At 46.4% G+C, this 20,606-nt stretch overlaps 1 protein-coding gene across 1 annotated transcript in view; it reads right to left on the minus strand.

Moving 5' to 3' along the window:
- Positions 1 to 308: 308 nt before the first annotated feature.
- LOC135981026 (uncharacterized) overlaps positions 309 to 20,606 on the minus strand; it is a 65,246-nt gene continuing 44,948 nt past the window's right edge. The window contains 1 exon segment of the mRNA XM_065582006.1: positions 309 to 505. Coding sequence (XP_065438078.1) covers positions 309 to 505 — 197 coding nt within the window.

Consider the following 20,606-nt stretch of genomic DNA (forward strand, 5'->3'; position numbering starts at 1 on the left):
CTGATGATTCCAGTCTGAAAGACAACTGGAGACAATTGATTTTGCACTAGACCACTTGTCAAAGAGACGATTCTCATCCAACATATTTAAGGTGGGAATTCTGGTGTGGCATGCAGTGAGGCTGTCTTGCATTTGCTCCCACTGCGGCATATTCCTCAGCAAACCCCACTAAAACTTTTTGGTGCACTCAAAGTCAGGTCTCCAGTGCTCTAAGTAGGACAATCATGTTATGTAAAAATTGTCAACTACATCGTAAAACTCCCTTTCTTTTATTTGCCCACATTCTACAAGAGCATGCAGTAAGTTCTTCACTTCTGTTGTGACAGATCTTTCTCCAAGCCTCTCCGATAACATATTTGCAATGCAACTTCTGTCACTAACAAATCGTTTTTCTCTATCATCTCTGTTATGTTTTGGTACATGGCAGTTTGTTTGTTGGCAAATAGAAGCCACAGTTGAGTGGCAGGATCATCAAAGAGCTTCTTTAGCAGTGTCGGGCATTTATCTTAAGAAAGAAAATATGCTTTAAGCCCATCAAAAATCAACAAAATCCTGTGTATTGCTGGTCCCAGTGAGAGGAATTGCATGCTGCCATGCTCTTCAACACACACCGTGTAGATATGAAAGTATTTGTAAATCTTTACAGCAAAGCTCTCCACATCTAAAGGAAGACAGTCGACTGCAGTTTGGAGGCAGTTATGCACAATATATGCATCACACCCAATACCAAAGATCTCTTTTCCTAAACTGACCTGGAGCTTTTGCCATAAATTGTTTTTCCCATAACATCTGGCATCCCCAAAGTTAGAATTGGTATTGTCTGCACAAATTCCAACAATCTTGTCGCTAAGAGATTACTTCTCAATCACTTGCTGGATGAATGCACACTGCAAATCTGATGTTTCTCTGGGGTAGAGACAAAAAGTGAATAATTTGTATGAAAATGCCAGTCAGTGGGAGAAAATATCATATAGGAACAGGAAATAGTTTTTGCTCCTTTTTGTTTGATGCATCCACACTAAGGGTATGTTTACACTATGGGATTAATCCCCAATTTATAGAATTTGAATTTTGGAAACAGATTGTATAAAGTCGAATGTATGCGGCCACACTAAGCACATTAATTCAGCAATGTATGTCCATGTACCTGGGCTAGTGTCGATTTCCGGAGTGTTGCATTGTGGGTAGATATCCCATAGCTATCCCATAGTTCCCGCAGTCTCCCCCGCCCATTGGAATTCTGGGTTGAGATCCCAGTGTCTGATGGAGAAAAAAACATTGTCGCAGGTGGTTTTGGGTAGAGTCTCACCCCTCCTTCCATGAAAGCAATGGCAGACAACCATTTTGCGCCTTTTTTCCTGGGTGAACACTGCAGACTCCATACCACGGCAAGCATGGAGCCCGCTCAGCTCAAGACAGCAGTCATGAACATTGTAAACACCTCGCGCGTTCTCGTGCAGTTTATGCTGAGCCAGGACCAGAAAAACGAGGCGAGGAGGCGGCGGCAACGGCAGCGCAGTGACAAGTGTGATGAGGACATGGACACGGACATGGACACAGAATTCTCTCAAACCGCAGGCCACGTGCTTTGGAGATCATGTTCTTAATGGGGCAGGTTCTATCCGTGGAATGCCGATTCTGGGCCTGGGAAACAAGCACAGACTGGTGGGACCAAATAGTGTTGCAGGTGTGGGACGACTCCCAGTGGCTGCGAAACTTTCACATGCGTAAGGGCACTTTCATGGAACTTTATGACTTGCTGTCTGTTGCTCTGAAACACCAGAATACCAAGATGAGAGCAGCCCTCACAGTTGAGAAGCGAGTGGCGATAGCCCTGTGGAAGCTTGCAATGCCAGACAGCTACCGGTCAGTTGGGAATCAATTTGGAGTGGGCAAATCTACTGTGGGGACTGCTGTGATGCAAGTAGCCAAAGCAATCACTGAGGTGCTGCTACGAAAGGTAGTGACTCTGGGAAATGTGCAGGTCATAGTGGATGGCTTTGCTGCAATGGGATTCCCTAACTGTGGTGGGGCGATAGATGGAACCCATATCCCTATCTTGGCACCGGAGCACCAGGGTATCCAGTACATAAACCACAAGGGGTACTTTTCAATGGTGCTGCAAGCACTTGTGGATCACAAGGGATGTTTCACCAACATCAACGTGGGCCGGCCAGGAAGGGTTCATGATGCTCGCATCTTCAGGAACACTACTCTGTTTAAATGGCTGCAGCAAGGGACTTACTTCCCGGACCAGAAAATAACCGTTGGGGATGTTGAAATGCCAATAGTTATTCTTGGGGACTCAGCCTACCCCTTAATGCCATGGCGCATGAAGCCATACACAGGCAGCCTGGAGAGGAGTCAGGAGCTGTTCAGCTACAGGCTGAGCAAGTGCAGAATGGTGGTAGAATGTGCATTTGGCCGTTTAAAAGGTCGCTGGCGATTGTTACTGACTCGCTCAGACCTCAGCCAAACCAATATCCCCATTGTTATTTCTACTTGCTGTGTGCTCCACAATCTGTGAAAGTAAGGGGGAGACCTTTATGGCCGGGTGGGAGGCTGAGGCAAATCGCCTGGCTGCTGATTATGCACAGCCAGACACCAGGGTGATTAGAAGAGCACACCAGGAACTGCTGTGCATCAGAGAAGCTTTGAAAACCAGTTTCATGACTGGCCAGGCTACAGTGTGAAATTTCTGTTTGTTTCTCCTTCATGAAAACCCGCCCCCTTTATTGACTCATTCTTTGTAAGGAACCCACCCTCCCCCTTCCCCCAGCTCGCTTTAAAAGGAAATAAAGTCACTATCGTTTAAAAATCATTTATTCTTTATTAATTGATTATAAAAAGAGGGAGAGAACCCGGGTGGGGTTTGGGAGGAGGATCGTCGGGAAGCAAAAGGCCACTAAAAAAAGGTTAAAAAATGACAGCCTTTTGCTTGGGCTGTCCACTGGGGTGGAATGGGAGGGTGTACGGAGCCTCCCCCCTCCCCCCCCCCCCCCCGCGTCTGGGTGAGGAGGCTATGGAATATGGTGACGGGGGAGGGAGGTTATACAGGGGCTCGTAGCGGCACTCTGTTATCCTGCTGCCATTCCTGAAGCTCCACCAGACGCCGGAGCATGTCTGTTTGCTCACGCAGCAGCCTCAGCATTGCATCCTGCCTCCTCTGATCTTCCTGCTGCCACCTCTCATCTCGAGCGTCTCTCCTCTCCTCACGTTGGTCCCTCCTGTCCTCACGTTCACTGGCTTCTTTCCTATACTTTGAAACCGTGTCCTTCCACTCATTCAGATGAGCTCTTTCACTGCGGGTGGATTCCATGATTTCTGCGAACATCTCGTCTCGCGTCTTCTTTTTCCGACAACTTATCTGAGATAGCCTTCGGGACGGAGGAGGGAGGCTTGAAGAATTTGCAGCTGCTGGAGGGAGGGAAAAAAAGAGAGAATTTTTTAAAAAGATACATTTTGCAGAACAATGCTTATACTCTTTCACAGTGACCAACACTATTCACATTACATAGCACATGTGATTTCTGTGCAAAGTCGCATTTTGCCTCTTAATATTGAGTGCCTGTGGCTTTGCTGCTAGAGATCACAGATGCAGGTCCGAGCAACAGAATTTGGCTTGCATGCGGCCATGGTAAGCCATTGTCTTTCGGCTTCTGCGCCCTCCTTTCCCACATACCAAGCAAAGCCTGTTGAGTGCTGCGGTTTTCCTGTTAACCTTCAGCAGAAGAAAACAAACTACCCCCCCATCCAATTCTTTGGATGATCACTTTATCCCTCCCCCCCCACTGCGTGGCTGGTATCAGGGAAGATCCCTGCAGGAACCAAACACCCCCCACCCCACCATGAATTCTCTGGGATGATCGCTTTACCTCTCCCCCCACCGCGTGGCTGATATTAGGGAAGATCCCTGCTAGCCAAACGCGAAAAGCTCTGGGCCAATTCCCCCGCCCTCTGCGCTTGGCTAACTGCAGGGAAGGATTTCTTTTCAGCCACAGGCAAACAGTCCAGTAGGAACGGCCACCTCTGTCCGCTTAATTAAATTCCCGCATTTCAACCATGAGCGATATCACTCTCCTGAGGATTACACAGCGAGATAAAGAACGGATGTTGCTTGAATGCCAGCAAACACCAGGACCATACGCTGCCAGGCTTTGTCATGCAATGATACCAGATTACTTGCTGCAAGCATGGCGCGGTCAAGTGTCCTACCATGGAGGACGGAATAAGGCTGCACTGCCCAGAAACCTTGTGGCAAGGCTTTGGAATACCTCCAGGAGAGCTTCATGGAGATGTCCCTGGAGGATTTCCGCTCCATCCCCAGACACGTTAACAGACTTTTCCAGTAGCTGTACTGGCCACGAATGCATCCCAAGTCCTCAGGGCAAAGTAATCATTAAAAAATGCTTGCTTTTAAAATAAGTTTTATATTTTAAAAGGTAAACTCACCTGAGGTCCCTTCCGTGGGGTTGTGGTCTTGGATACTGGCTTGCGAGGGTTGGGAGGTTACTTCAGTCAGTCTGAGAAAAAGGCTGTTGGGGAGAACGGAGTGCTCGGTGCTCTCTGCAAGCTCGTCCTCCTCCTCCTCCTCCTCCTTCTCCTCCTCCTCTTTCCCGTCCGCAGAATCCTCAGGTGTAGCTGATGAGATTATCCCCGCCTCAGAATCCACAGTCAGAGGTGGGGTAGTGGTGGCAGCCCCCCCTAGAATTGCATGCAGCTCAGCGTAGAAGCAGCATGTACGCAGCTCTGACCCGGAGCGACTGTTTGCCTCCTTTGTTTTTTGATTGGCTTGTCTGAGCTCCTTGACTTTCACGCGGCACTGATCTGAGTCCCTATTGTGGCCTCTCTCCATCATGCCCTTGGAGATTTTTTCAAAAGTTTTAGCATTTCATCTTTTCGAATGAAGTTCTGCTAGCACTGAATCCTCTCCCCATATAGCGATCAGAGCCAGTACCTCCCATACTGTCCATGCTGGTGCTCTTTTTCGATTATCGGCCTGCATGGTTACCTGTGCTGATGAGCTATCTGTGGTCACCTGTGTTCTCCACGCTGGGCAAACAGGAAATAAAATTCAAATGTTCACAGGGCTTTTCCTGTCTACCTGGCCAGTGCATTCGAGTTCAGATTGCTGTCCAGAGCAGTCACAATGGTGCACTGTGGGATAGCTCCCGGAGGCCAATACCATCAAATTGCGGCCCTAATTCGAAATGACAATATCGATTTTGGCGCTACTCCGATCGTCGGGATGGAGTCCAGAAATCGATTTTAAGAGCCCTTTATTTCGAAATAAATGGCTTCGTTGTGTGGACGGGTGCAGGGTTAATTCGATTTAACGCTGCTAAATCCGAATTAAAGTCATAGTGTGGACCAGGCCTAAGCATAATAAAGAAACACTTGTCCAACTCAAGCTGCACTTCTTAAATAGATAAAGGGGCTAAGACGTTGCAAACAATTGCCTCAGATTTTGTGCCAGTGGATGAAAACTTAAATTGGTACAGTTTCCTAATGAATTGTGATGTATAGTCACTAGACTGGAAACTGTGTCCATGCCTCACTGAGTGGTAAACAAACACTCTCTCACTGGCAAAAACGTTTTCAGCTTCTGTGTCTTGCCTCAGAAATAAATCCTGAAACTCTTGGTGTTAAACACTTACTTTATCAGCATCTCTGTGTTTCTTGCTTTGAAGGTGCTGGGTAATGTCATTTCGACTGCCATGGGCAATGGAGAAATGTGCTCCACATATCTCGCATACAACTTTGCTGTTGTCCAATGTTGAAATGTCTTTTTTTTTTTAAACTTGAACTATTTTTGGAGGTCTTCATTAAAATTACAAAGATGTTTCCTAGACATTTTTATAGCAAAAAATGACCACACGCAAACTATTGATTCTTCTACAATATGATGGGGGCTAATTTAGCTACAACGAGTCAGGAAAAAGATCTTGGAATCATCGTGGATAGTTCTCTGAAGATGTCCACGCAGTGTGCAGAGGTGGTCAAAAAAGCAAACAGGATGTTAGGAATCATTAAAAAAGGGATAGAGAATAAGACAGAATATATTATTGCCCTTATATAAATCAATGGTATGCCCACATCTCGAATACTGTGTACAGATGTGGTCTCCTCATCTCAAAAAAGATATACTGGCACTAGAAAAGGTTCAGAAAAGGGCAACTAAAATGATTAGGGGTTTGGAACGGGTCCCATATGGGGAGAGATTAAAGAGGCTAGGACTCTTCAGCTTGGAAAAGAGGAGACTAAGGGGGGATATGATAGAGGTATATAAAATCATGAGTGATGTGGAGAAAGTGGATAAGGAAAAGTTATTTACTTATTCCCATAATGCAAGAACTAGAGGTCACCAAATGAAATTAATAGGCAGCAGGTTTAAAACAAATACAAGGAAGTTCTTCTTCACGTAGAGCACAATCAACTTGCGGAACTCCTTACCTGAGGAGGTTGTGAAGGCTAGGACTATAACAGTGTTTAAAAGAGAACTGGGTAAATTCATGGTGGTTAAGTCCATGGCTATTAGCCAGGATGGGTAAGGAATGGTGTCCCTAGCCTCTGTTTGTCAGAGGGTGGAGCTGGGTGGCAGGAGAGAGATCACTTGATCATTGCCTGTTAGGTTCACTCCCTCTGGGGCACCTGGCATTGGCCACTGTGGGTAGACAGGATACTGGGCTGGATGGACCTTTGGTCTGACCCGGTACGGACGTTCTTATGTTCTTATGTTCTAAGTACACAGGTCACACAAGCCCTCGCCCCCCACAAAAGTAATAAAAGCATCACCTGGCAACATCATGTGATTGGTGGCAGTACTGCCTTCACAACTGGGCAATGGAGAGCATCAGCTGCTTGCTGGGGTGCCTAGCTCTGAAAACAGCGCCCCCACCATCAGCAGCACAGAAGTAAAGGTAGCATGAACATAAGAACGGCCATACTGGGTCAGACCAAAGGTCCATCTAGCCCAGTATCATGTCTTCCGACCGTGGCCAATGCCAGGTGCCCAAGAGGGAATGAACAGAAGAGGTAATTATCAAGTGATCCATTCCCTGTTGCTCATTCCCAGCTTCTGGCAAAGAGAGGCTAGGGACATCATCCCCACCCATCCTGGCTAATAGCCATTGATGAACCTATTCTCCATGAATTTATCTAGTTCTTTTTTGAACTCTGTTATAGTCTTGGCCTTTATAACATCCTCTGGCAAAGAGTTCCACAGGTTGACTGTGCCTTGTGTGAAGAAATACTTCATGGTGGTATTGCTATCCTTACTTCTAACACAATCAGCCCTCGACAAAGGAGAACACGTGTGAATGAACTATCTATGCTCCTTGTGGGGATTTTTTTGATAAATGATGTCAGTCTGCCTCTAGCTGGGACCCTGCTCCTGACAGCCCCTGTTTTGCTGAACCAATTCCTGGCTATGGGCCAAGTTAATCTCCAAGCAGAGATGAAAATAAGCCAGTATGGTCCGGTACAGCATACCAGTAAGAAAACCCTGACTGTATCGGCTGGGCTGCTGATGGGGGGAGAGGGCAAAAGGGGCAGCTGCCCCGGGGCTCCGGCAGCAATTTAGAGGGCCTGAGCTGGGCAGTGTTGAAGGGCTGGCTGGGGGATTTTGGTCCGAGGCCCTGCCCCCTCTGGGGCCCAGAGCTGCCCCTCCCCCCGACCTTGCCCAGGACCCCGGCCGCTCTACATATTAGTAAATCATTTAAGTTACTTTCACCCCTGTCTCCAAGTCAAATGGTTTATACCAGAGATCTCTGTGGCCTGGTAAATCTGCTACTTAAACACCAGGGTAGAATTTATTTGCAAGTGTTCCTTCACAAGGCAGTCTCTGAACACTGGCTCAGACTAGCATCTGAACACAGCTCCCTGCCTCTACTGCAGCAGCCTGTTTTTTGGCTCAGGGGGACTCTTAGCTACCACAAAATATGCAATTAAAACCCCTTCCTATTTCAAACTGCCTCATCATTCAGGCTCCCAAGCTAGGCAAACATTGGAGCTGTGACGAGGCCATCACGCTGCTTTCAGCCTGCAGCTGCAAGTCAGCTAACCAACAAAAATCAGTGTTTACAAATTAGAGCACTGCCACTAACCCCCATTGGTTGGCCAGCGTGCAGCATCCTTCGACCCTGCTGATGCTGACAATCCATTTAGCCAGGCTTTGTGCCCATCAATAAATGGGGTTCCTACCTTCTCGTTACTGACCTTGTACTGAGCGGATAGGAAAATTAATTTAGTGCTTCTATACAGCCTCCTGGTCAAGTTGCTCAAAGCGTTCTATATTGAGCCTCACAGTAAGGAAGGCTCAGACTCTGAGGCAGTGCAAAAGTAAAAGTGCCAATACCATGTCACCCTTACTTCTCTGCTCTACCTTGTAGCTGGCAAGTGGGGCTGCTGCCCAGGGGATCAGTTCTGAAAGCAGCACTTCCTGCCAGTAGCAAATTTCTCTGCTGCTGCTGGTGGACATCGCTGCCTTCAGAGCTGATGCCCTGGCAACAGCATAACTCTCTGCTCTCCACCCTGTCACCCTACTCTTTGTGCATCCTGCTTAAAGACCAGTGACTGCAGTCACTGAACTCAGGGAGGAGTGCACCATTCTAATGTGTGCAGCACACTCATTTTACCAGAACATCAGACTGCTTGGGAAGGGATTATATATCTATGAGGCACAATCCTTTAAGTAAACTCCTCACTATCCTGTGATGCAAGCAGTGAATAGCTGTCCCAGATTGAGCCAGACATAAGAACTACCTGTAGTGTCCAGCCGGAGAGCAGAGGCTGCTGCACAGGGGGAGAGGCTTGAGAGCAGCAAATTTCTCTGATCATGCTGCTGATGGGCAGCACTGCCTTCAGAACTGACCCCCCCACAGCAGCTGCTGCTCTCTGCTCTGCCTAGCAACTGGAGAGCAGGGGCTGTTGCCCGGGGGACAGATTTGAAGGCAATGCTTCTCTGATGCTGTGCCTGCCTTCAGAGCTGACCCCTGGCAGCAGCCTCTGCTCTCCACTCTGCCTTGCAGCCCAAGAGAGGGGATGGCTGGTGCCCAGGGGAACAGCTCTGAAGGCAGCGCTGCCTGCGCAAATCAGAGACAAATGCCCAGTTTTAGTGAAAAGGTAGGGATGGCCAGAACAGAGCTGAAAAAGGGGACTGTCCTGGACAAAATGGGACATATGGTCATCCCAGTTAGTGAGTCACAGATTGTCGTAATAAGTCATAAATCCAGTGTCTCTATTTAGTCCATGATTTTTAGTGTCTAGCGAAGTTAAGAATTTAACCTCTCAGGCTCACCTTTTGAAAGTGTTGTGCAGGTTTCCTTTGAGGATGAAGATTGGGAGGACAGACGAGGAGGTGGAAGCTTCCAGAAGTGGAGGGGCCACTGGAGCCTGAACCATGGCCCTGCCCACCTGTGGCACTTCTTCCCCCCAAAACTCCGCCTCTGCAATGCCCCTTCCCCCAAGTCACCGCCCTCACATTACTTCTTCCCCAGAGCCTCTGTCCTCGCACCCCCCCCGACTATGCCCCTGTGCCACCCTTCCTCCTAAAGCCCCACGCCCACCTCCACCCCTTCACCTGAGTCCCCACCCTCACACCACCTGTTCCCTCCCAATACCCCATTTGCTCTTCTCCACCCCCTCTGCTAGGGTTACCATATTTTGAGCCTCCAAAAGGAGGACACTCCACGGTGCCCCGGCCCCGCCCCAGCCCCGCCCCCGCCCCAACTCCGCCCCTTCCCCAAAGTCCCCGCCCCAACTCCGCCCCCTTCCCTGCTTCCCACGAACATTTGATTCACGGGAAGCCTGAAGCAGGTAAGGCGGATGAGGGGGGAGGAGGCGCAGCCCAGTCTGGCCCCCCCGGCGTTTCCAGCCTGGGTCGGCTCGGGCCCCGGGGTGCCGGCCTGGGGCCCGGCCGAGCACCCCCCCAGCACTGCCAGTCCCCGGCCCGGCCCCCGGCACCGCACCGCCGGCCCGGCCCCCAAGCCCCCAAGCCCCCGGCCCGGCACCGCACCGCCGGCCCGGCCCCTGAGCCCCCAGCCTGGCACCGCCGGCCCGGCCCCTGAGCCCCCAGCTCGGCACCGCCGGCCCCGCATGTCCCGATTTTCTCGGACATGTCCGGCTTTTTGGGATTTCCCCCCTGATGGGGATTTGGAGCCCCAAAAGCCGGACATGTCCGGGAAAATCCGGACGTATGGTAACCCTACCTCTGCCCCCCTCACTTGCCCTTACGGCCGCTAAAAAGTGATGGGGCCATGACTCCCTGGCCTCCCCTGTTCCAGCATCCCGAGATCAGATACAGAGTGATGGCTTTGTGAAAAGTGTTCACCCACCGGTTATGGAGTGTTTTTTTGTCTTTTATCATTTTCCTGTGTGAGTTCATTTGAGAGTGTGGTGATTCTCTGGTTTTACCCACATAGTTGTTGTTGAGGCATTTAGTGCACTATGCGCTATACCACATATTGTGATAGGCATGTTTAGGACCTATGGATCTTGAAAGGTATGCTGTGGGGGGTGCTGATCATTGTAGCAGTGCACATATGTTTGCAGGTTTTGCTTCTGTTGTTCTGGCAGGGTTTGGTGCTGCTTTGGGTTGGTATGTATGGTCTGTAATCATGAACTGAATAAAGACACTGGATTTATGGCTTATTATAACAATCTCTAACCCACTAACAATCACCCCCAGCTGCTTCTCCCACCCACCCCTGCTTCCTTTTCTCCCTAAGACTGGAGAGATGTTAACAGGCCCCTTCATCTTGAATGGTCCCTTGCATTAATTATATGACAATTTGTTCAAATTTTGTATTTAGCCGTGAAACTTTAAGTTTGTTTCCCAGATTTGAAGAAGAGCCCTGTGTAAGTTCGAAAGCTTGTCTCTCTCACCAACAGAAATTGGCCCAATAAAAGATACTACCTCTTCCACCTTGTCTCTCTATGTGTTATTATATCTACTATGAGACAGTTTCAGCCTGTCGTCTTTGACTGCTTAGATACTTGTCTGGATGAGGTGGTGATTTTTACTCCTATGTACTGCTTGCTGTTATGTCCCTGTTATAATTTCTCAGTACACACTGTGCAAGTGATGTTTTCCTCAAAGTAACCTCTTTTATTTCTGTTCCTCTGAATTACATAGTGTGCAATAAACACTGCTATGCCCATACACCTGGGATGTTAATTCAAACACTGCAAATCCAGTTATTCCAACATCTCTTTTAGTTACATAGTAATTCTGTGTTTCACATGGCTGTTAGGCTGTTATGGTCCCTTCATATGCTACTGGCAACAAGGGTCCTATGAGGTATGACTTGCTATCATATACTGCAGGCTGCTGTCACAGTGATATTCAATATAGTGTGATGTTAACCACAAACAGGTCAACAGAGCAGATTCACTGATGTGTATCTGCTGGCATCTTTTCTTTCAGCCACTGGAAAGTTCCCTAGCTTACATTAGTTCCTTGGTGACGTCATTCCTATGAGACAAAATGTTTCCACAGCTTTTCAATTATCACCTTTCTACCTTGTTGGGGCATGGATTTCTTCAGGCAACAAAATTCAGTTCTGATTCTGGACTCAAGTCCCTGTATGCTTTAAGGGAATATTTCCATTTTACTTGCAGTTTTTTTATTGAGCATCTGGTCCTGCATAACAGTTGCTTCCACTGAAATGGAGGGAGAAGAGGGGGGTCATGTTTAGCAGCTGCATAATAGGCCCTCTTTCCTACTCCAGTTAAACATATTTTGGGGGCATTTCTCTTTTCCATACCTTTTTGTGCTAAAGAGAATGTCTGGCCTGTATGTAAAGTGTTTATACTAAGTGCCTTTAATGATGGGGGCTCTAGAAATAAAATCTAAATAATTCACCATCGCATTTAACAATACATTATGGCTGAGATTTCTAAAGCTAACCAAGGAATTTGGCTGTCCAGTGGGCACTCCAGGTTGGCTTTGAAAATCTCAGCCTGCAACCCCTCATCTTTCCTTTCTTCTCCCACACACCTACCATATCTTTCTATCACACTTTGCCTTACATGCTTTGTGCTCCATGCACCAGACCACCTGGATTTTTCTTTTAGTATGTGTTTCCCTTATATGAAGCCCTCCTTACTTGACTCTGTAACAGTGGTGGATGTGGAATTTCTCTGTAATAATTTGAGTACTATGTGTTAACCTGGTTATTGGGCTGCTTTTTATCTGAATATATTGGTTTAAGTTTAAGAGAGGGTTGTTGAGAAAACAAGTGGGAAGGAGAAAGAATGGCTGAACATAATCCATCCCTCAGTAAACACTTGAGCGTTGTTAAGAGACAAAGCCAGGACAGGAAAAGATGAGAAATACAAGAGATCAAAAGAACTCTAGTGGGATTTAAAGTGGGGAGGAGCTGTTCAGGCATCTCAGACTGAGACACAGGCACCCACTGAGGGTGTCTAATAGAGTTAGGCCTGCCTGGGTTGCCATCAGGGGATGGTAAGCCTTTAAGTAAGACGAATAAGCATGTAGATTGTTTTAAAATCATTTTTCTCTAATGCTTTGTTCTACCGTTAAATGCACAACACTTTGGTTGTCTGTACACTGTACACTGATCACTGTACACCACTGTACACTGTACCATTGGTTAAAGACTCCTGAAAGGAAGAACTACTGGTGCCAGAACTCAGTAGGACCTACAGGGGAAGAATGGTTAATATGCAGACTACTGTAACCCAGAGCCCAGTTTTAGAGTGGAAGAACTGCAGAACACCACCCCAAGGGAAGTACAGGCATAAGGCCTAAAACCTAAGGGGGTACATTCAGAGAAACCAGAAAAGGGACAGAAGTGCAGTTAGCCCTGTTACCATGACAACACCTTTCTTCAAGTGTTAAATGATTGGTTAATTTAAAGATCAAAGTGCAAAGATGAAGTGCAGGATTTTTTTTCTTCACTGAATATGCATCTGGATTTTATGCTTTGCTGTAGCATAGCTGCACATTTGGACTGGAAGCGAAACGACTAGATTTGGAAGAAGATCTTGGACCAGATTTTTCTGGGATGTTGTGGGCTGCTGTAGTGATGCAAAGCACCCATAAAACTATTGTAAGTGGCTTAGCTGAGTGTATGTCTGTTTTGCATCACAGCAGTGGCACAAAATATTTCCAGTAGACAAGTGAATTGAGCCCTGTCACAGGTGTAGCTGCATGTCATGTCTCCTTCTGGTTGAATGTGACGCTGAAGGTATTTCCTACCTCAGTTTACAAAGTGTGGAAGTCTGGTTGGAGCAGGCAGCCTATGCTGGAAGCTCGGTGTCAGTCTTCAATAAGTAAATAATAACAAATGCAAAATTTGGCTGCCTGCACCTTTAAACAAACATCAAAGGTAACTGTTTTGCCACAGTGCTTTTAGCCAAGGCCCTGACCTGGCCCTGGGTTCTGGGCTAGTACTAAGGAGGAGTCCAGCTCCTCTCCTGTCCCAGCCTCACCCCACACTCCCTGAGAGGAAGCAGGCAAGCCTTCTTAACTGGCCTGCTGGCTTCCAATTGGTCAGTGTCGTTTCTAGGCATCTGGAGGATTAAATCTTTTTGTTAGCCCAGCCTGAGTGAGTTTACTTTAAGGAGGGTGGTATTAGAGCACCAATGCCTCCTGGAGGGTATGGGGGAGAGAACTCCTCACAGGCCCCTGTTTTGCTACAGAAGTTTTCCTATCTCTTTAAAAGTTCTGGACGTGCTGTTTTTGCTAAATACAAGAACAGCCAAAATGCTGTTTCATTTGTTTTACTTTAGCTTATGGGACATAACCAGGGCCAGCTCCAGGCACCAGGCAACCAAGCGTGTGCTTGGGGCGGCACCTGGTAAGGGGCGGCCAATCTTGGGGTGGCGTGGGGCAGCGCTCGGCGGAGGGCGGTTGGCGGCGTGGCGCTCCGCGGGGAGGGGTTCAGCAGCGCGGCGCTCCGCCGGGGGTGTTTGGCGGCGCGGTGCTCCACGGGGGGCGGGGGTGTTCAGCGGCGTGGCGCTCAGCAGGGAGTGTTTGGCGGTGCTCGCGCGGGGGGGCTTCAGCAGTGCAGCACTCCGCGGGGGACAGAGGTGTTCGGTGGCGCAGCGCTCGGCGGGGGTTTCGGCGGCACAGCGCTCCGCGGGGAGTGGGGGTGTTCGGCAGTGCGGCGCTCGGTGGGGGGTGAGGGGTGTTCAGCAGCGTGGCGGGGGCGGGGGCTGTTCAGTGGCGCGGCGCTCAGCAGGGGGTGTTCAGCGGCGCTCCACTCAGCGGGGGATGTTCGGCGGCGCTCCCTCCGCGTGAGGGGGTTCAGCAGCGCGGCAGGGGGCGGGGAGTGTTTGGCAGCACGGCAGGGGGCGGCAGTTGTTCGGCAGCGCGGTGCTCGGTGGGGGCGGGTATTACGGCGGGGCGGAGCTTTTTTTTGCTGCTTGGGGCGGCAAAAAAGTTAGAGCTGGTCCTGGCCATAACAAAGCAAGACAAAGTCAGAAAAATCTTCATGAGAGAGCACAGTGAGTGTCTACTCTGTACTATGGCGCTTCAGCTCTGCCTTTCACAGAATACTACAAACTTGCAGACTCCTTATAAACTTAAAGGTGCAATACAGAGTAAACAATGTCATAGCAGTTACATAGCTCCATTTACACAGCAGGCATGCGGCAGCAAAACTAACAGCTTGTGTTGTCTCTGGAGAAAGGCTTGTATGCACTAAACATAGCAACAGCTTTTAGTTGAGATGCCAGTGATGACCCGTTTTATCAAAGTGGCAGGCTAACTGGAGTCTGGGAACCAGAGTTCCCAACACTGCAGGGTCCTTTTTTTTATTTTCCCTCCCTACCACCCCATTTTCAAAACTGAAATATAGATGCAAAGATTGACTGAGGAGAGCTTGATCCCACAGAGCTCCTTACAAGTACTACCGAAACACACAGAAAAAAAATAATAATCCAACTGATCTAGTTGTGTGCTGGTTTTCATACCTATTGTTTTTTAGATTCAATTCACTGATATACCCCAACAGACAACTATAGAAGTAAAGAGAGATATTCCCCCAAATGGCATGCTGTGTCTGATAGCAGTAGTTAATAAAATAAATGGTTCACATTTAAGTGATTTGACCTCTGAGACAACACTGAAGAAGCCAATGAGATTTTTCAAATAAGTCTTCGACAAGAAAAGTTTGCTATATATATATATATATATATTACAGAAAAACTCTCCTCCCCACCTCCCTCCCCCCCAGCCCCCCCCCCCCCCCAAAAAAAACCCTATGGCCTCAGTTGACAGCATTTGTCAAATAAAATTGGACTCTATTGTTGCTTAACAACCCTTCTTAGAAAAGGAGGGGGAAATGGATATCAGAGTATCCTGATTCTCTCTTTGAAGAGATTTTAAGGATTATTTGCATGCACAATCCTAAAACAGAATCAAATATTTCAGTGGAATGTTCTAAATCACATTTTGGGCCTGATTTTCAGGCTCTGGCATCCTTTTGTGCCTAGACTCATAGAAGTGTAGGAGTGGAAGGGACCTCCATATGTCATCTAATGGAGTCCCCTACACTAAAGGCAGGACTTAGGCTTGGTCTACACTACCCCCCCTAATTCGAACTAAGGTACGCAACTTCAGCTACGTGAATAACGTAGCTGAAGTTCGAAGTACCTTATTTCGAATTAGTTGAAACTTACCTTGGTCCACACTCGGCAGGCAGGCTCCCCCGTCGACTCCGCGGTACTCCTCTCGGCGAGCTGGAGTACCGCAGTCGACGGCGAGCACTTCCGGGTTCGACTTATCGCGTCCAGACTAGACGCGATAAGTCGAACCCAGAAGTTCGATTTCCAGCCGTCGAACTTGCCGGTAAGTGTAGCCAAGGCCTAAGTAATAACTTACTAGACCATTCCTGACAGATGTTTGAATAACCTATTGTTAAAATCCTCCAATGACAGAGATTCCACAATGTCCCAGGCAATTTGTTCCAGTGCTTAACTACCTGGACAGTTAGGAAGATTTTCCTAATGTCCAACCTAAAACTCCCTTGCTGCAATTTAAGCCCATTACTTCTTGTCCTATCCTCAGAGATTAAGGAAAACAATTTTTCACCCTCCTCCTTGTAATAACCTTTGATGTAACTGAAACCTGTAATCATTTCCCTCCTCAGTCTTCTCTTCTCCAGACTAAACAAACCAAATTATTTCAATCTTTCCTCATAGGTCATGTTTTCTAGATCTTCAATCATTTTGGTTGCTCTCCCTGGACCTTCTCCAATTTGTCTACATCATTCCTGAAATGTATGCCCAGAACTGGACACAATACTTCAGTTGAGGCCTTATCAATGCAGAGTAGAACGGAAGAATTACTTCTCGTGTCTTGTTTACAACATTCCTGCTGATATATCCCAGAATGTTTGCTTTTTTTTTTTTTTTTTGCAACAGAGGTACACTATTGACTCATATTTACCTTGTGATCCACTATATGCCTTTCTGCAGTACTCCTTTCTAGGCAGTCATTTCCCATTTTGTATTTGTGCAACTGATTGTTCCTTCATAAGTGGAGTACTTTACACTTGTCCTTATTGAATTTCATCCTATTTATTTCAGAGCATTTCTCCAGTTTGTCCAGATCATTTTGAATTTTAATCCAACCCCCAAGGCACTTGCAACCCCTCCCAGCTTGATATCATCTACAAACTTTATAAGTGTACTTTCTATGCCATTACCTAATTCATTTATGAAGACATTGAACAGAACCGGTCCCAGGGCTGATCCCTATTGAACCCTACTTGATATGTCCTTCCAGATTGACTGTGAACCACTGATAACTACTTGCTGGGAATGGTTTTCCAACCAGTTATGCACCCACCTTACAGTAGCTCCATCTAGGTTGTATATCTCTAGCTTATGAGAAGGTCATGCGAGACATTATCAAAAGCCTTTCTAAAGTAAAAATATAGCACATCTACCATTCCCCACCACCATCCTCAAGGCTTATTACTCTGTCAAAGAAAGTTACTAGGTTGGTTTGACATGATTTGTTCTTGACAAATCCATGTTGACTGTTATTTATCACCTTATTATCTTTTAGATGTTTGCAAATTGATTGCTTGATTATTTGCTCTATTATCTTTTCTGGGTACTGAAGTTAAACAGACTAGTTTGTAATTCCTCAGTTTGTCCTTATTCCCCTTTTTATAGATTGGCACTATATTTGCCCTCTTTCAGTCCTGTGGAATCTGTCCCATATTCAATGAGTTTTCGAAGATAATTGCTAATGGGTCAGATAACTCCTCAGTCAGCTCCTTGAGTATTCTAGGATGTATTTCATCAGACCCTGCCAACTTGAAGACATCTAACTTGTCTAAGTAATTTTGACTTGTTCTTTCTCTATTCTAGCCTCAGATCCTACCTCATTTTCAATAGCATTCAGCATGTTAGACGTCCAATTACTACTAACCTTTTTGGCGCAAACTGAAACAAAAAGACCATTTTGCACTTTGGCCGTTTCCACATTTTCTGTTATTGTCTTTCTCCTCTTCCCCCCACCCCCACATTAAGTAATGGGCCTACCTTGACCTGGGTCTTCCTCTTCCTTCTAAAGTATTTGCAGAATTTTTAATTTTTTTAAATTTTTTTTACCCTTTATGTCTCTAGCTAGTTTAATTTCACTTTGTGCCTTGGCCTTTCTAAGTTTGTCCCTACCTGCTTGTGTTGTTGTTTTTTTCATGTATTTATCCTCCATAATTTGACCTTGTTTCCACTTTTGTAGGACTCTTTACTGAGTTTCCGACCACTGAATATCTCCTGATTAAGCCAAGGTGGCCTCTTGCCACACTTCCTATCTTTCATACAACTATCTTTCCTAAGCAACTCTGTGGTTACTCACCCCATGTATACATTTTTTGTGTACTAACACCTGTTATGGTAGCACTTATAGCCATCAACCAATATCAGGGCTTCCAGTATGCTAAACACTATATAAGTCCCTTCCACAAAGAACCTACCATTCAAATAGTCAAGACAGAAGAAGAAAGTATTATTTTTCCCATTTTGAACCAAGGCCCAGAGGCATTAAATGACTTGCCCAAGACACAGAGCAAATCTATGGAAAACAAAGGTGTTGAACTCATATATCTATAGTCTCAGTCCAGTACCTTAACTACAAAACCAGCCTGCATGTGTAGTTGATAGAATCATCATGCTCAAAAACTCATTGTGAAGCGTGGGCTTTGTGTGCCTTAATTCTATCATCTGCATCTGCAGGTTTTAGATGACTTCCCCTGCATGCATAGGTATTAGTGCACCCAAATTGCACATGCATTTCTAAACATAGATGAGATTAGGCCCTGCTCAAAATCAGGCAAGGTGGTAACTCCTTTTGGTATCATTTTTGCCTCTAAATCATTTGTGATTTGATTATTCATTTTCATATTTAAAGTGCCCATCCAATGCTCTGGGAAAATGTGCATTAAACTTAAAACAATCCCATCAGTGTTTCTGAGAGCTTACTAAAACAGCTGGTGAGAACCGAAAGGGATTTGACCCTCCTGAGTGTTCCCAAAGTAGCTCTTTTCCTCCCACTAAGGTGCATCTCAGCAAACCTGCTGCAAGTCTTATGTGACATACGGGCTCCTGGGGTAAACCAGTCTCCAAGATCTGTGCTTAGCTCCTCTGGCAGCTTTTCTGCTCTGGAGATTTCTGAGCTGCTGTTCTTTGTGCTGGTGTGGAAGAAGCAGGATGGCCAGGGTATAAATGGAGTAACTGAACAACAGAGACTAGTGGTGAAGAGGGGAGAATGATGGGTTGAAACTGAGATATTTTGAAGAGAGAGAAACTCAGGTGTCCACTTGCATTATAAGAAAATGTCTCTTCTTCAAAATTGTGCCTCTGCACATTAGCATGTGTGAAAATCAAACATCTGGAACTACTTTATGGCTGAAGCTTAAAGCTCATTGTCAAAAAAGTCATTTAAAAGTTTATCCCCTCGTGTCTGTTTTGAGTGTCTTCTGAAAAATGAACAAAAAATCAAATACACCTCTACCCCTATATAACGCGGATTTGGATATAACACGGTAAAGCAGCGCTCTGGGGGGGCGGGGCTGCGTGCTCCAGCAGATCAAAGCAAGTTTGATATAATGCTGTTTCACCTATAATGCGGTAAGATTTTTTGGCTCCCGAGGACAGCATTATATCGAGGTAGAGGTGTAAAAGAAAGCATCTTTTGCTGCACTGCCTGGGAATTAGCCTCCATTACTGAGGATTATAAAATGGGGAAGAATATTAATATCTTCACAATATAAATACAAATAGACCACAAAGCCAACAGAAATTTTGGTAGCAGAATGTCTTTTATTATAATTATTTTACATTTATATTGTGGTGGCACCTAGAGCCCATTAAGGTCAGGGCACCAATGTGCTAGGTGTTGTACAAACATAGAGACAATACAAGTCCCTGCCCCAAAGAACTGACTTTGATGTAAGGAAATGGAATGCTTGCTAGTGATACATGCAATAAAATGAAAGTGTTGTTCAATATCTATATCAAACCACCGGGGGTGACATTGAAACAAGTTAACAATCGCTTCAATTCAAGCATTGCTCTAGGTATAAGCACAAGGGATAAAATCAGAACTGGTTACAAGCAAATACAAGTGAAAAATGCTTGCTAGTGGCTAAGAATTAAAAAAAGTACAGTCTTAGTTCAAAGTAAAATTCTTACCACACTTCCTTCAAGCAAGATGACCGAACACCCCTTTTGTTAGGATCTCTCAGTTGTCCAAAGTCCTCAGTCCCTTTGAAAGATAACTTGCTCCTCTCTTTTATAGTCCAGTGAACTTTTGAAATGTTTTCTTCTTAAACTTCAGTGCCACTGCTGGAGTCTGATGGAGAAGGTTCCATTCTGCTTTCTTCCCTGCTGGTGCTTTCTACAATGCAGCCTCCAATATGCCAATGAATGGCCACTTGACTCTGATTGCCAATTGTCTGTGATTACACATGGAAGCATTGGTCTCTTCCTTGTTTGGGGGAAAAAACTGTTTACCCACTTGTGTGGTTCAATCACATTTTAATTCCATATTTTCTTCACATTCGTACATTCCTTTGGGTATTTTCCATACATACAAGACACAAAAATATTAATGATCTTTGTGTTACTGGTTTTCCTATGACACCTCACACAACACCTATTTGATACAGATTATGACATTTCTGAATTGGGGTACATTGACATGGTCAGCCAGCTAAAACTCACTACCAGATACCTGTGATCTTCTTGCCCTGTGGCATTGGGATGTTGTTAGGGTCACACCTCCCACCTTACATAGCTGTTGGAGGGTTTGCCACTGGAAGCAGCAGATCAGAGCTCTCCTTTCTGGACAGGGCACCAGCCACCACATTTTCTTTCCTCTTTATATCTACCATCTCCATGTCATACTCTTGGAACGTCATACTCCACAGATGGCCAACCTGAGCCTGAGAAGGAGCCAGAATTTACCAATGTACGTTGCCAAAGAGCCACAGTAATACATCAGCAGCCCCCCACTAGCTCCCCTCACTCCCTGGTCCCAACGCCTCCCACCCACTGGCAGCCTCACTGATCAGCACCTCCCCCTCCCTCCCTGCACCTCCCAATCAGCTGTTTCCTAGCGTGCA

The sequence above is a fragment of the Chrysemys picta genome, chromosome 1 (genome assembly GCF_011386835.1).
Source record: "Chrysemys picta bellii isolate R12L10 chromosome 1, ASM1138683v2, whole genome shotgun sequence".
NCBI classification, from domain to species: Eukaryota; Metazoa; Chordata; order Testudines; family Emydidae; genus Chrysemys; species Chrysemys picta.